Source organism: Choloepus didactylus, chromosome 15 (assembly GCF_015220235.1).
Source record: "Choloepus didactylus isolate mChoDid1 chromosome 15, mChoDid1.pri, whole genome shotgun sequence".
Classification (NCBI taxonomy): Eukaryota; Metazoa; Chordata; class Mammalia; order Pilosa; family Megalonychidae; genus Choloepus; species Choloepus didactylus.
Window position 1 is genome coordinate 42,831,150 of NC_051321.1, and position 16,614 is coordinate 42,847,763.

General features: G+C 38.5%; 1 protein-coding gene across 5 annotated transcripts in view; it reads right to left on the reverse strand.

The window, feature by feature from the left end:
• Nucleotides 1-16,614, reverse strand: part of MYOF (myoferlin) — a 161,645-nt gene that overhangs the window by 77,608 nt on the left and 67,423 nt on the right. For 3 of the 5 annotated variants that reach the window (XM_037803990.1, XM_037803985.1, XM_037803988.1), the window contains exons 6-17: nt 15,228-15,394; nt 14,407-14,535; nt 12,157-12,219; nt 12,021-12,071; nt 10,768-10,798; nt 9,756-9,871; nt 8,911-9,037; nt 7,513-7,616; nt 5,705-5,773; nt 5,556-5,599; nt 3,101-3,183; nt 789-827 (exon numbers count right to left, since the gene is read on the reverse strand). In XM_037803990.1, coding sequence (XP_037659918.1) covers nt 789-827; nt 3,101-3,183; nt 5,556-5,599; nt 5,705-5,773; nt 7,513-7,616; nt 8,911-9,037; nt 9,756-9,871; nt 10,768-10,798; nt 12,021-12,071; nt 12,157-12,219; nt 14,407-14,535; nt 15,228-15,394 — 1,023 coding nt within the window. The remainder of the gene's footprint in view (nt 1-788; nt 828-3,100; nt 3,184-5,555; nt 5,600-5,704; nt 5,774-7,512; nt 7,617-8,910; nt 9,038-9,755; nt 9,872-10,767; nt 10,799-12,020; nt 12,072-12,156; nt 12,220-14,406; nt 14,536-15,227; nt 15,395-16,614) is intronic. The other 2 variants (XM_037803987.1, XM_037803989.1) reach the window with 1 other exon arrangement.

The following is a 16,614-nucleotide window of genomic DNA, read 5'->3' on the forward strand; positions in this document are numbered from 1 at the left end:
CGAGGTTGATTTTTTTAAACAAATAAGAATTGGATATTGAGTCAATTAAATAAAACCAGATGATATTACCTTATGGTTGCAAAGAGCTTCAGAGTTTGCAAAGCTTTCTCACATGCAATATCTCTTTTCCCTCTTACCACAACCCAGGGTGATTCACATAACAGGGATTATCATTCTTATTTGATATATAACAAACTCTCTAAACCTCAGAGTCCTCAGCTGTCAGGAGGACATTAACATTTGCCCTACAAACCTACATCATTGGAGAGTTGTGATGATCAAGAATGAGAAAACACTGAGCAAATTTGCAAAGAATGGTGAGTGCTGTGCAAAGAAAAAGACATTATGATCTCCCATATTTAGGAGAAGAAGACCTTCAGGGTGAAAAGTGGAAAACAGTATCTTCCAACCTAGAGATCCATGTTGAAAGTCGGGGAAAATTATTTAAACATTTCAGAGCAACTGACCTAGTACCCCATATCTCTACCTACTGAATACAACAGTAACAAAAAATGTTACGGCTGACAAAATTCTTTACAATGAAGCCTAATAGAATGGTGTGCATCTGGGCGAAAACCTGAGACGTAGCAAAGCCTTATTAGCATATTTGTTTTAAGCTTAGCTATGCAGGCAATCATACCGCACTCAAACAAAAATTATTACTCTGGCAAAACTATTTTTAAAACAGCAAGATGCCAAAAAAGAGTTTTAAAAGCAATCGATATATTTTTAATAAGCTAGAAGTAGATAGGAAGATCTAGTAGACAACAAAATTACAAAGCATAAACCTGTATATGATGCAGCCCCAGTTCCCGAAGATGAGAAATCTATACAGTAAAAATACGATTGGTTAAACAAGAGTAACGCAGGCATTGTAAAACAGACATGGAAAACAGTAATCAAATCCAATGCTAGGTAAGTGGCTTAGCAACAGTGGAGAAACCCCCAAATCAGACCCAAATCAAATGACCATTTTGTGATTCAAAGAAGTCTCATCAGTTAAATGAAAAATGGCTCAAACACTTTATGACAATTGGCAGAATTGACTCACGAAATAACTTAATCTCACCAGCATGAAGGCAGTGAAAAGAATTAGCTTCACACCACCAAAGAAGGCATGATGAAGTTACCAACAATTCATGTCATTAATAAAATGTTTAATTGTCTTATGTCTGACTTAGTTGGGACAAATGTCACAAAATCTAAGTTAATTTAGTCTGAGGCTACATAAGTAAAGGCCTGTAATTTACTGTACATTATCTGATGCAAAACATGGTTTGTTTCTTGTTTGTTTTGGGGTGGGGCAGGGGCAGGGAGTGACTGCTTCTTGTTGTTAATTTGAGATTCTATAACTTACTGTCTACAGGACCTGCAAGGAGGAACGGCCCCGCAGGCAAGAGCTGAAATTGTTTGTATCAGTTTTTATTTTTGGTTCTTCTGGATGTTGCCACTACATCACTAAGAAAAATGCTCATACCAGTATTTCTTGAATTATTATCTTTGGATACTATTTAATGACATCTTTTTTTTTTTTTTATTAAATTCAGTTTTATTGAAATACATTCACACACCATACAATCATCCATGATATACAATCCATTGTCCACAGTATGATAACAGTTATGCGTTCATCACCACAGTCTATCTCTGAACATTTTCCTTACATCAGAAAGAACCAGAACAAGATAAAAAATAAAAGTGAAAAAAAACACCCAAATCATTTTTAATGACATCTTGCTACGATAAATGGATTTAACTCATTTTAACCCCCCCTTCCCCATATAGTTATAGCAGGATTTTTATCTTCTATTGGTGACCTTTATGATTTAATCTATAGTCTTTATCCCTGGAATCCTCACTTGATAAAAAGAGGCTACCAACATGTCTACCTTATCCTCCATTCCCTTTCTTCCTTCCACATCTAATCTCTATCTTCTGTACTTTTACTTTTACATTGTAATGGGTGATAACATTTACATTCTGTTCAGAGATTTAGCTAGCGGTTTTAATTAAAAAAAAAAAGTAAAACAATAAATAGTGCTTACATTATACCAATCATAAAAATACTGTTCTCTGCAGAAAAAAGGGTTGTGATTACATTTTCTTCACTGCAGGCAGCTCCAGTGGCATGCCACTCAGCAGAGAATGTTCAGATGGAATCTCTTTCTTACCTACTACGATTGCATAAAATAATGCCACACATGACCTTATATTTGGACTATGTCTTCTTTGTTCAGCAATTCGTTTTTTCCTGGAAATTGTAACTGCCTTTCTTTTTTTTTCTTGAGAGAAGAAATCTATATCGTCATCATCATATCTCTAATTTCTCCCAGATTCTTACTCATTTAAACTTCATTAAGTTTCCTAAGATAAAAATGTTGTTCAAAATTCTCTAAGATTTACTCAATATATTTAGTTTATTGGCAATTACATTAATTATTGTACTTTTGTTTTTCTAACAAAAAAATAAGCTACTGATATTATAAATGTTATCATTAAATTTTTAAAAAAGCCTTTCCTACTTCTCTTATCATTTTAATTCCTCTCCTTAATTCCCTATTACAATTTCCATTAAATGCACAGAAGCATAATGCAAGGTATAGAAGAGTGATTCTTAGTATAGTGACAACAAAAGAAAAGTGTACTGCTGATTAATATTTGTTAGCATAAAAACAAAATATACATTATTTTAGGGAGTGGAGATTACATGGGTTATTTGCATCTGACCATGTTGTTCCTGCCAAGGGAATCAGTTGAGAAGGGAATAGTATCTTGTATTTGGGTAGACTTGTGTTAATGCCACTCTAAAAAATAAGGTGCTGGTATTCTGTATGACACTCAGAAAATTATAAAATAGTAGCTATGGGGAAAGAGTTTTGGATAGGAGCAAGAAAACCAAAATCTTCACACTGTTAGTTGCCTTGATTGTTAAATATTAATTGTTTTGCTAGCCATAACCAAAACATCACTGAAATGGTTCACTAGGCCCATTTCTTGACATTTAAGAAACAAAGCCCATTGCCAGGTGGTTACCCCATTTCATTTCTTCTCCAGAAGTCTGGCACTCTGTCTTGTTTTCCAGCTCTGCTAAAGGACTTACCTTCCACTTCTCCACCAGAGGCAGCTATTTTAGAGAGGTGTAGATATGTTGTTCCAACTATATCATTTTTGGTAAGACGGTCCCTGTGTAAAAGAACAGGTTAAGGCTTTGTTCTATGAAGATATGTCTTTATTTCAATAATACATAAAAAGATAGTGCTAGAAAAGATCCCAGACCTCAGAAATCATCCTGTCCAGTGGTCCTCAAGCTTTAGTGTGCTTAAGAATCTCCTGTCAAGCTTTTGATTCAATAAGCCTGGGGTGGGGACCAAGAGTCTGTATTTTTAACAAGCACGTTCCAATTGACTCTGCTGCAGATGGTCCTCCAACCAAACTTTGAGAAACACTGCTCTAGTTGGGCAACTCATTTTACAGTTGAGGAAACTGAGACACAGAGAGGTCAAGGGATTTGCCTATGGTCACCCTCAATATCATTGTTATAAACTGAATAAATCAATTATTAAACATTGCATGATAAGCTTAACTCAATCACATTACATAAAATAAGTGCATATATCTTATTTTACCATGTTCTTACTAATTATCATGACGGCTTAACAATTATAATTAGCTATATATGGGTATGTGTTTGTGGTGTATGTTCATCATATAGAGAAAAATTCCCCTCCAATTCAATTCAAATATTTGTTGAGCACCTACTACATGATAGATGCTGTTTCTCTGCGTGCAGTTGCTTGCTCACAACCTAAATCTTATCTATTTGGTGTATATATATATATACATACACGCTCACCATGAGTATATACAACTTTGTGTATCCTTCCATGAGTATCTTAGAGGGCCTGTGAGCCTATCCCATGAAAAGCTTTCCTGCCAGGCACATAGTAGGTATGAAAAATAAGGTTGTTATTATTGAAGTCCTCTCTTCTTCATTCTTCCTCTTTTCTATGCCATCTAGTGGCATTCCTACTCTGAACTCTAAGACTCCATGGGAGGGAGAAAAAGCTCAGCAAATTTGGGGGAAACATTACCATGGTATACTGGGTTACAGAAAGTGACTAATCAAACACAATTTGCATGAGAAAAAATTTATTTATGGGTATTAAGCCACATGCATGGGGCTTCACTTTTCTCTGTCCATCCAGAAGTGTCTAGACTAATTTAAAGAATCCTAAACTTTCCCTCAGTTATGCAAATATCCTATAGCGTATGTAACATAAGATCTGGATCCAAAGTTTCCCCAATTAAATAAAGTTTGTCTGTGCATCCTAATCTACAGTATTGTTTAGAGAGGGCAGAATAAGTCAGAAAAAATCCACATTTGTAGTGACCACAGAAAATTCTGGGTTGGCTCAATCAGCAATCCATCCACTGTGGAGCCCATAAGCCAGAGTGGTCACCTGAGCCATGTGTCCAAATGCACACTCCTGAGGGTTCCTGAGGCGCTGGAGTACCTTCAGAATTTGGTTTGAGGGTCCCAAGTACTTAAAACTAGTTTACACTCAGTGGAAGGGGGTGTTTGTCCCCAGGGCCTCTCCATGGCCCTCAATTAACTGTGATGTGGTTGGTAATTGAACACAATGAGAAGCATTCCCCTCCTCAACGTGCTCTGTTGTAGTACCAAGAGGGTGCTAGTATAAAAGTCAAATACATTTGGTAGAAAGAGAAACTATGGAGACAGCCAGACAAGGTGGGAGCCCAGCTGAGTCTCGAACCATCTGAGTAACTACGGGTAAGTAATCTGACCTCTTGGAGTCTCAGTGTCTTCATCTGTAAAGTGAACTAATAATAATTTCCACTCCACAGAGTTATTCAAAACACAAAATGGGATAACGTAGGTAAGGCACTTAGCACAGCGCCTAGCACTTAGTGCTAAAGAAACAGCGAGTAACATCATAGTAAGTAATTATGATAATTACTATGATATTTGCCATGTTTCCACTCCTGGATAAAGGCTACCAGTCGAATGCTCCATCCAACTAGAACAGATTGAAGAGCGGTCTCATTATGGCCTATCAGTGCTAGGTAAGTCTACTAAAAATTCCCTTTGAACCATTCAATGAACTTCCTTTGCTTTCATCCAGGTAGATTGCTTTGTCTAATTTCCTTTCTAATAATAACAAAAGGCTGCTCTCAGAATGTTTTGATAATTCTTCCCAAGAAATGGTTTACTCCATTTCTGACAATGAACATGCCTAATTGCATTTAAATGCTTGATTTCTTATTTCATGGCAATTTCAGATCATTTTTTCCCTTCTTTTGTTATAAGCAGTTGAACCAAGGTATCCAAAGCTTTTCTGCAACACCACTATTATTTAAAAAATTTTTTTAAAACATCCAGTTCCAGCAGTTTATTCCCGTTCTGAAAGAAAAGCAAATATACCAAAAAGTAAGAGACCATGTAGAGTAACATTTTGCTTGTAAAGAATCTGTCCTCAATATCCAAGTGTTTTAGTTGTTAATTTTGAATTAGATACAATCTATATTTAACTCACCAATCATATATTGTTAGTTTTATTTTTTCACACACTGATGGAAACTGTTAAAAAGAAACAAAAAAGTAGTTATTTCTTGATTTATTCAGTAACTATTAAAGTAAGTATTCTTGTTTTAACTTTTTTCCTGAAAGAAAAGAAAGTCAAACCTTGATCTGAAGATTAACAACTTGATTCCACTCAGGATTTGCATTTTTCTCAATTATATTTGTGCAAACCTACAAAATCACCAAAGCAAAACAGTAGGTAATCAAGATTTTAATTTTTGAAACTATACAATATATGTATACTGGATTGTGACTCTAGCAGTTTGCTTATTAGTTATACACTTAGTAGCCCAGTTAAACTTTGTTTTCCTTGATAACCATTTGGTAAAATATAACATGGGTTTAATATTGATCTTTGCTTCTTCTATGCACCCAAAGCTTGCTTTAACCACTTTTTAAATAAATTTTCAATTGCCAGATTTCTAACTCTGGGTTAATGTGATAATCCAAGAAGTAATGTTTATTGAGCATCTCAATTATAATAAGCATCACGTTATTAACATGTCTAATCAGATCTCTTGATTCTGTTCACCAGCCTCACTCCCAAACCCACTCCTATTCCAGCCTTCCTATCACTGTTCACCCAGTTACTCAAGTTTAGAATCAGCGTCAGCCACGTCTCTCTCCCCGTTATCTGATCCATTACTAAATCCTGATACCTTTATTTTCAAACAGATCCCCAAATGCTTCTTCTCTGGATACCTATAGTTGGTTCCTGTCTGGATCCCTTCTTCCTATTCTGTGAGCTGCCAAAGCACACTTAGAATAAAGTCCAGATAAAGCCCCAACTGCTCCCACACCTTCTGATATCATCTATTAGTTTTTCCCTTTGTTCATTCCACTTCAACCACACAGACAATTTTTTTCCTGCTGCTGCAGATGTGTTTCCTCCTTGGGGCCTTTATACCTGCTGCTCTCTCTGTCTGGAAATCCTTGTCCGCAGATCTTGGCATCTCCAGGCTTCTGGCCAAATATCACTTCCTCAAAGGTCTCCCATATGATAATTGATATAAACAGTCCTCCCCTCTTCTATCACTTCTTACCTCCTGCTTAATTTTCTGCATAGTACTTAGGATTATCTGAAATAAATCAATTATTTATTGCTTATTTCTGTCTGTCTCTTTTATTAGAAAGTAAGCTCTGTGACAGCAATGACTTTCTGGCTCATTTCTATATCCCCAGCATATAGGACAGAGTCTGGTACATGGCAGGCTCACAATAATTTATTCTTGAATTAAGTAACCTTCTCAACAATCCTGTTAGATTATTATTAACTCCACTTATGGTTCAGAAAATCAAGACCCAGAGGTTAAGGAATTTGCCTGCCTATGGAGTGGAGTGAAGCCTGGATTTAATCAGACATCATCTCACCCCAGAACTGAGGACTTTTTCCCACTACCTCCCAGTGGTTCTCTAAGGAAATAATACCCAGTCACATGTTTGGTTTTCCAAGTCTTGCTTTCATAAATATGAATGGTTCAAACACATAGATGATGCTAGATCATCATGCTGTAACTGTCTGTGGTGTGTTGCTATTCCGCTGTGGAATGACACTATCCAATCTAGTCTAGGACATTTGCCAAGGATTATGGTGGCTGGTTGAGGAGCTTGTGTAAGATTAAGATTAGGCTTAGATCTGAGAAATAATTCAGATAATTCAGTGGCATGTTTCACTATTCTAATCTTTCAAAAGATTGAATTTTCTAACCTGAGTCCTGCATACTTTCCACTCCAAAATGAACCTGGGGGGAAGTATAGCATGTTCAGGCTCAGATCATCTGTCTTCCACAGACTGCCTCACTCATCAGGGGGCTATTCTAACAATGAATAAGCAAGAATTCACTCCAAGGGAAGCACAGTGTTTTAAATATTTACTCCTAGAGGCATCTGCATTTAGATCACCTACAAACCTTTTTTCCAGCAAAGGAAACTTCTACAAAAGGATCCACTAGATTTTTCTTATCTGCATTGCCTCCAAATATTTCCTTTACTGTCTGTGAGAAGGCATCATCCACTGGAAAGTAATATGTCATACATTAGAAATTAAATTTGGTTCTCTTTAAAGAACAGAAATCATTCAGCAAAATTAAAAATTTTCTCCAATACATGAAAACATTTGGAACAAGAATTGTTCTCAGGGCTGTCTAGCACTAGTAGCATTGTATTGCAGGAATCCTTTTTGTTTAAGTTCAGAGGGGAAAATCCTTTCTTCCCACAGTGTTTTAAAATCAATAGGAGTATCTAGAAAAATAAAATTCTAAATTATTATGTTGAGAATCAATCATTTATTGAGAAAAAAAGTAGAATAATGAAAGTACACCCAGCGAGGGTAAGAGGCAGCTCTTACACTCAGGTCTGGTTTCAATTTGGAAAAGGTTCTTTAGGTCAAAATAACAGAGGCGCCATCTGACTTTTTCAGAGAAAGTCAAGAAAATTTAGTATAATCACGAAGAACATATTAAATAAACTCAAACACATTGCTCTGTTTTAAGAAACTCAAAAGTGAATAGAGATCAATTAAAGGCCAGTGTAGGAACTATCATGCGAGGTTTAATTTACTCACTTCATGTAAGATATTACTAACAGAAAGATGGTGCAGGGAGGAATTATAGGGTCTTAAAAAGGAGGCAAGTTTTCCCAGGAAACATAGAAAATCCTGAAGAGACCCATGCCCTGGAAAGGAGAATTTGGAGAAGGAACCTACGCCTTAGAGTCCAGCAGGAAGCTGATAGGGCAGGGAAGGCAGATAGGATGCTGGCTCATCAGCAGTGACCGAGGAGTAACTGGATCAGTTACTGTAAATGGAGTCACTGTAAGTAATTCTCTTAAGCACAGCCAATCTCTTGATAAATGTATCTCATAATACAAAAGTGACAGACTTCTAGTTGTTGGCACTTTTACCTCCATTTGCTTGACTATTTTTAATGGTTCAATTGCAAAGACATTTATTTGTTTATAAAATTTCACATTTTGGGGGAATTAAAGGGTTTGGAAGTGATGGCTGCTGGCCTCTCTCTAGCATTTTTGAGAACAGGAGAAGATATGGAACACTGAAAGGAGAATTAATAGAGCAGAATGGGCCCAATACAGGTGCTCAACAAGGAACATGGATCAATGACCAAGTGGCTACCCCATAAGCCTCCTCATTCTGGTCAATGGGACCAGAATGAATGAAAATGAATCCATGAAGGCCTTTAAGAAGAAAAACATATGGTAGGAAGCACAAATCACTCAGCAATATATGGTCTTAGCACGTCCAATCATGCAGATAATTAATAATACCAGGGCGGGATTGAATCAATACGTACTCTGGGGGATATCCTCTGCTCGGTAGATTTTCAGCAAGAAGGTCACCCAACGGAGGGCAATGCCAGCGGGGAGTAACAAATTACTCTCCACATCATCACTGTCATTATCACAATCCTGTTTCTCAGACTATTGGGGACAAATGATTGCAAATTATACATAAAGAAAAGCAGCATTTGTAACAAGCCAAAAAGATGCTTTTAAAATGAAAACCTGTTTCCATTAGGATTTCCTGTGTTTCAGGATTATGAGTCCAAGCACCAATTTTCCTCCAACCTCAAAGCCGCTCTACAAAATCAATGCTCCTATGTTTTTCAATACACCACAAGAAAATAATGTGTGCTTTTGTAATTTCGTGAGCACCAAATAATAAAGAGTATGTGTGTATGAGAATGTGTGAGTGTGTGTATATGCATAAGTGTGTGTATGCGCGTGAATTCCTGATGATCTTCAAGTTTCTTTCCGACCATTTACTTTTCCCCACCTTTGCTCCCCAATTTCCTAGAAAAACAATTGTCCCTTTAGGTAGCAATGCCTGATTTTGTAAGTGAGCCATGTTCTGTAGATAAAATCAGTATTTCTAATGATGAGCAAGGAAATTTTGAGAGCACACACCTTTTCTGAATTAAAAAAAAAACACTCATAGATACAAGGAAAGGGTCTATGCATGTTAGAATAGTAATTCTGTGATGAAGAAAAGAACATCTGAAGTATTGGAAGAATTGGAAAGTCAAGGTTATTGACTGGAAGTTGTGCTATATCTCACAACTACTAGTGTCCACTTGCTTAATTCTTTGTCTTCTCTTTTAAAGAAAAATTGTAAAAGGTAGAGAGTTTAGGGACTCACAGGAGGCTCATCTCCAGTTCCCAGGACAAACATGCTGACTTTCATGTAACCTTTAGAGCCTGAGCTTGTGTCTTCAGGATCATTGAGAAGAAGCCATTTTCTCAAGACTGCATGACCTAAAATCAAGAGGGAATAAGAGGTTAGGAAGTTAGTCACAAAAAAGAACAAAGTTCTGATACATGCTACAACATGGATAAACCTCGAAGACATCATGTTGTGTGAAATAAGCCAGACATAAAAGAACATATGTTATATGATTTCACTTACATGAAAGACCTGAAGTGGGCAAAATCATGGAGGTAGAAAGCAGATTATAGGTTGTCAGGGGCTGTTGGTGCGTGGGGTTGTGTGTGTGTTGTGGAATTGGGAGATGTTGCTTGGTGGGTTCAGAGTTTCTGTTTGAGGTGATGAAAAGGTTTGGGTAATGGATGTTGGTAATAGTGGCATAACGTTTTGGCATAATGTTTGAACATAATTAATGCCCCTAAGTTGTATATGTGAAAGTGGTCAAAATGGGAAGTTTTATGTTACTAAATAAAAAGTTTAAAAATTTTAAAAAATTAAAAATTAAAAAATAAATAAAGGACAGGGGCACTCTAAAGAGAGCTGGCAGTTCTGTTTTCATTGACTATAAGATAAACAAGCATTTCCTCAAAGTCTTATCATGACACACCAAATGTGTCTTTATATTGATGTCATCTGCTTTGTCTTCCATGACCACCACCCCACCATCCTGTTCTAGGGTTACTCAAACAAGATTCTGTAAGTTCTATTAACTGGTTTTGTACTTTGACCTCAAATATCTTCACAAAATACAGAAATGATTTATGAATGTTAAGACCATTACTATTAGTTAAAAAGTTAAACATACTAAGCTCCTGTGCATTCATTCTAGCTAAGTACATGTCCCCTCCCCCAATCAAGAAAAATTTTTATTTGATTCATAGAATCCTCTTCCAAGGTGGAAGGAACGAACTTGAGGCTTCAAAGTGACTGGGAGAACAATACTTACCCGGTTCATCATAAACAAATCCAACATCAATCTGGGAAAAAAACAATTTAAAGTAGTTTAAATTTTTAAAATCAGTTAGTCACTTCAAAGAAAACATTGTTAAAATATTTAAACATAATGCCCTTGACTAGAGTAAATTTCTGGAAACCTAACATTTGTATCTTACTCCCTCTGTAATCCCAATGCTTTGCCTAATGTGTGGCACCTAGAAGATCCTCAATCAATCACTGTTGGATGGATGGCTCATCTTAGAGGTGGAAGGGACCATGGAAGCAGGATAACCAACTCATCGCAGTTTGCCTGGGACTTTCCCAGTTTTAGCACTGAAAGTCCTTTGCCCTGTGAAATCCCTGAGTTCCAGGCGAACTGAGACTATTGGTCACCCTATGGGAGACCACCTGGCCCAATTTCCTATCTAATACTCCTTCTTCTACAACTAATGCTGATGTGAATGCTAATATTAACATAGCCACTGATTATAGTAGTTCCATGTGTCAGGCACTGTGCTAGGCACTTTACATATCTAACTTAATCTTCACAGTGGACCCAATTTACAGATGAAGAAACCAAGGATCAGAGAGGTTAAATAAATTCCCTGAGGACATGTGGCTAGTGGCTGCCAGACCAGGAACTAACACAGGTCTGCCTGATCCAGCTCATCCTCTAGGACTTCTAGTGCCTAGGAGCTCCTTCCTTGGAGAGGCAGCCCACTCTATGCAGTATTGCTGGGAAGGAACCAAATATTTACCTTTAATTCCAATGAGTTACTTAGAAAAGTACCCTGAGTCTCTTCCCTGATTTAACTTTCCTTTTACACTCAAGATTTACAAAAACTGGTTCTATAGATGGATCTCTGGGGCCCTGGTTAAGAGGAGTTGGGTGCTGGGCTTCTTGCCATAGTCAAGCACCCCTTTTCTTTTATAATGGTGGATTGGCTTCCGTGCACAGCGAGAACACCAGAAGGATCTTGATGTGGCAGCTTTGGGCATCCTGCTGTGGGACACTGCTAAGGGTTACACTTTGGAAGTTGCCAAGGCCCAGGCCAGAGGAAACTCAGCTGGTTTCTGACCCTGGGTCATCACATCCTGCTGGCATTCCAGCTCTCAGCAAGGATCATGGTGTCAATCCCTTACATATAACCCTAAGATGTCACCAAAACACGCACCCTAAAACCTAGCCAGGAATCAAGATTCCCCAATATAAAAGTGCCCACCTTTGATGTAAACTGAATGAAACAGACTGTTGACACTCACCTTAAATTCCCCCATCAGACAATCTGCTCGCAAAGAATGGGAATTATAAACCTGGAAGGAAGAAAAGAGGCAACAAGATTACCGGCCTTGTTTGGCAGCTGGTGAGTGGTGCCTTCCTACTCCACTGCCTCCTTACCCGAATGCTGATGATTTCATCCATCAACTCGGAAGGGGTCATGTGGACATTGTAGAAAAATAGCTGCCAAAACAGAAAAGAAAAATGTTTGAACATTAGCAGGGGTGGATTCAGGTTTAGTGGGACCCAATGCTATAATCTGGGGGGCCCTCTTAAAAAAATACAAAGTGCAAATTTGAAATTAGGTTTTAGCTTCATTAGCTTCATGATAAACCTATTCTGCATTTTGGAATAAGTTAAAAAAAAAGGATTAAATATAAAACATAGCACTTATTTAACTAAATAAAATTGTCCAATTGGGAACAGATATATACTAGGTAAATGAAGTAAAGATCTAAGGTTATTTCATGTTGCAAGTCATATTAAAATGGGTGCTTAGGGCCTGTATGACCTGGAAAGTTTAATTCGCTAACATTTTAGCTCTATCATTTGTATGTAGTGACTAACTTTATTCTTTCTAACAAAATATCTTCATAGCAGAGTCAATATTGACCACATTTTAATTCATTGTATAGTAGAGTTTAAGAAGTTTGATTCTTGAGAGCTGAATATGATGTATACAGAGGTTGTACCATGCCAGCCAGTGATCTTTAGTCCTAAGAGGAAGATTGAGCATCTATTTAAACTGATTTTTTCTACAACCTTTTATTTAGAAAACTTTCAAATCAACAGAAAAGTTAAGGAATGGTAAAATGAACAACTGTATACCTTTTACCTATGCTCACCAATTTTTAACATTTGGGGCCATTTGCTTTATCTCTCTCTTTTTTATTGGAAAGAAAGTTCTAGATATCACGACAATTCACCTCTAAATGCACACTCATGTATTTCCTAAAAGCAAGGACATCTTCCTATATAATCACAATACTATTATCATACCCAAGAAATTTAACAGCTAATATATAATCAATTTTTCAATTTCTCCAATTGTCTCCAAAGTTCTTTATAGCTTTTGTTTTAAAATAAATAATCAGGATCCATGCAAGGACCACACATTGCACTTGGTTGTTGGGTCCCTTTAGTTTCCTTTAATCTAGAACAGTACTCCTGCCTTTTTTTTTTCCTTTCTTCTGTCTTTTCTATCCAGACTAGTTGTCTTGTAGACTATCCCACAATCTGAATTTGTATGAATGTTTCCTCACCATTAGATTTAAATTGAACCTTTGAGGAGAAATGATACAGCTGATGATTACTTACCATCGTATCACATTAGAGCACACACATCAGTTTGGCCTATTATTGCTACCACTCAGTTTAATCACTTGATTAAGGAGCTGTATACAAACTACAAATTTTTAGTAAAATCATTTTATTGATTTGTAAATTAGTCTGTTTTAGGATCCAGCTATTTGATTCTTCCCTTCTGCAAAGAGATCTAATCTTAAAAATGTATATAATTACAATGGAAAAATTGAGGCACATGAAAATTCTTGCTGCAATCATTAAGAACGTAGTTGAGTAAATAAGAAGCTTATAAACTGACTGACAGGTCTAATGCCTTAGGTCCCAAGTCATCCAGTCTCTTTCCCTCCCTCCAATCCAGTCTTGCCTTCCAACATGGATTTCTCCCAGCCTTCCCCATCCGCTTCAAGTGTTCCATCTCAGCTGGGCTCCCACCTATCGTGTATGCTTTTATGCTACACAGCTGCATGCTGCTGTCTGAATTCATCTCAGGAGCACACATTAGAGGAAAGCAGGGCCTTCTGAGAAGCTGGGGGCCAGTTTGAATAAAGGAGAAGAAACAGGAATACCCAACAGAAGAGAAAGTGGTTTCATTCGCGAGTAGAGATAGAAAGAACAAAAGCCAGAGCCAGGGCTGGATTAGACACCGTAGAGAACTACAAGAAATTGTGATGGGAAAGGCCAGGGCTCAGAGACAGGGCATGAGATACAAGCCTGAGGAATCTCAGAAAACTGTTCCTCAGCAGAGCAAGGCTGGACTCTGAAAAATTCTCCAAACTTATGACTTCTCCTCAAAGCCCCAGTAGTGAGGTTTTGTGGCACTGGTGACGACTGCTGAGATATTAAGTACTTTTAAGGAGGGCTACGAAAGACATCAACAGAACCAAACCACACTCTCAGTAAGGGGGGGTAGGAGGAGGGAACCGATTTGCTCATACGTTGTTTTCTTTTAACATATATTATTCTTATAACTAAGTAAGTTTTGACACCTTTAAAAACTCAGGTATCTAAGTCACACTGGGTCATGAGGTGAAGAGACTTAAGTTGCACCCATTGATGCCCATTTACCTCATCAAAAAATGGATTGTTCCCTCTCTTGATTCTCGTTCGGTGTGTCTGGCCACAGATGTGGACTTTGACCACAGGTCTTATGTTGTTGCCACTTAGCTGCCGACCCTCTATCACTCTGACACGGATCTGCAAGCACAAAAGGGAGTCGTTACTTTTACTATTACAGTGTGTAGTGTAAAGATATCCTCAGGTTTTGCTTCAGCTCTCTTACCTATGCCGATTGGTGAAACTAAGGACACTCATGGTCTGGGAGGGGCCCCCTGTGCTCATCCCCAAGGTGGGAATGGGGGTGGTTCATAGAAACCAAGAGCAGTAGAGGGGTTGGAATAGTAGGGAGTTAACCAGGGAAAGGGCAGGGCAGGGCAGGGCTGAGGTTGCTACTCAGATCCTACCCAATTCCCTGGTCTTCCTGAGCCCTGATGATGCACTAACTCAGCTCCACAGCTGTCTCCCATGTCTAAGGCAGTGTTCAGAGCTATGAAAACTGCAGTGTCTATACTTCTATTCTTTGATTAGCTCTTTCCTACCACCAAAGGGAAGGAAGAAGTTAAAGTTTTATTTCACTCAAGAGCCTCATCTGGCTTGACTAAATCCACTTCTGCAAGCAGAAGAAAGATACATAGTTGATGTAGGAAAATGTGTTAGTGGTGTATCAGGGCACTTATTCAGGAGCTCTTCTGACTGGGTATTTGCACTGATGCCCCTTACTGGTAAGCCACTTCCCGTAACAATAGGTCCATCCTAACATCCCTGCAATTGCTGGAAGATGTACCATGCAGTAGTTAACAAGGGTGTAGAAGCACTTGGATTGTTTCTACCTGGAAGTCCTGCGGCTTGTTGGACAGCATCCGCCGGCTGTTCTTTCCTTTGGTGAGCCTCCGAGCAAGATGTGCTTCTGACACCGTCCCAGCTGGCACTCTGGGTCCAGGCCCCCTGACTGTACCATCCAACTGCTCTTCATCACCTTCATCTTCTTCCTCTTCTCCTAAAATATGAAAAAAGAATATAGTTAGACATGACCCTTACCCTGTAAATGCATGAACACTCTGGTTCCCCTGCCATGGAGGGTTTCGCCCACCATTATGTTCCTAAGGAGCAGATGAAGGAGATGATCTGATGACACCAACTTGGGACTTGCTGTGAATGACTCAGACACATAGTTGATGTAGGAGAATGTGTTAGTGGTGTATCAGGGCACTAATGCAGGCTGCTGTGAAAGAGAAAGAGGAGAGAACACTAGAGACTCAGGGGATTGCAGGAACAGCATGGCATAGTAAGACACAGCCAGAAATAACTGGGTCTCATTTTGGGACCTACCCTGAGGTCAGAGGGACTTTCTTCAGTTAGGGTGAAGGATGAGAAAATGCAGTGGAAAACTGGAGGCTTGCAGAGAAACTTCACATTTTCCACTGCAGGTCTTCTGTCTAGAGATTTTTCCATGAGAGTTTTGTACTGTCTCTTTTCTGTTTGAACCTCCTAGTTCACCAGTCTCTCTCGACCCTCACAGCAGATGAGAAACTCATCTCCAGTTTTCTTGCAAAGCAGACCAAGGTGGTCATCTTGCTCTGCATTCATCTATTGGGTTCTTTATTTCAACACACATCTGCCCTTTCATTTATCCCCCTAGCTTCCCTCACACTCCAGGGCAGAAAAGTTTCTCCTGCTTAATGGAGTGTTCCCCATCCATGCCAGAGGTCCCACTTCCTCCTGGTTCTTTGGGGACCCTCCACAGATTGCCTTCCTCCAGTAACTCCAGTGGCTCCTTCTCTACTACGTAACTTCCCTTTGCCTTCATATATGCAGAAAGCTTTCTCTTTTTAAAAAGACAAAATAAAAATATAACCTTCCACCAACTATGTCTACTACATCTCCCCTTTCTTTTATTCACAAATTCTTTCAAGCTCACTGCCAACCCCAAGCTTTTCTTTTCTTGATCCAGAAAAGGTTGAACTCCAGCTAATCTCCACAATATAATTTAAGAGAACCTTGAAGACTTGTCAAAAAAAAAATACCAGCATTTGTGCTCCTACCTTTGGAATCTGAACCCCCCTCTTTACAATGCAAAACCAGGTCAGAGAATTAATTTCTACATGGAGTCACTTGCCAGTCATTCACACCCTGGTATGACTTAGTCCAATCCAATTGCCATGTAGTATGGCTCTTTAAAGCTTGGGCTCTGGGGCCATGATGCCTGGGTTCAAATCC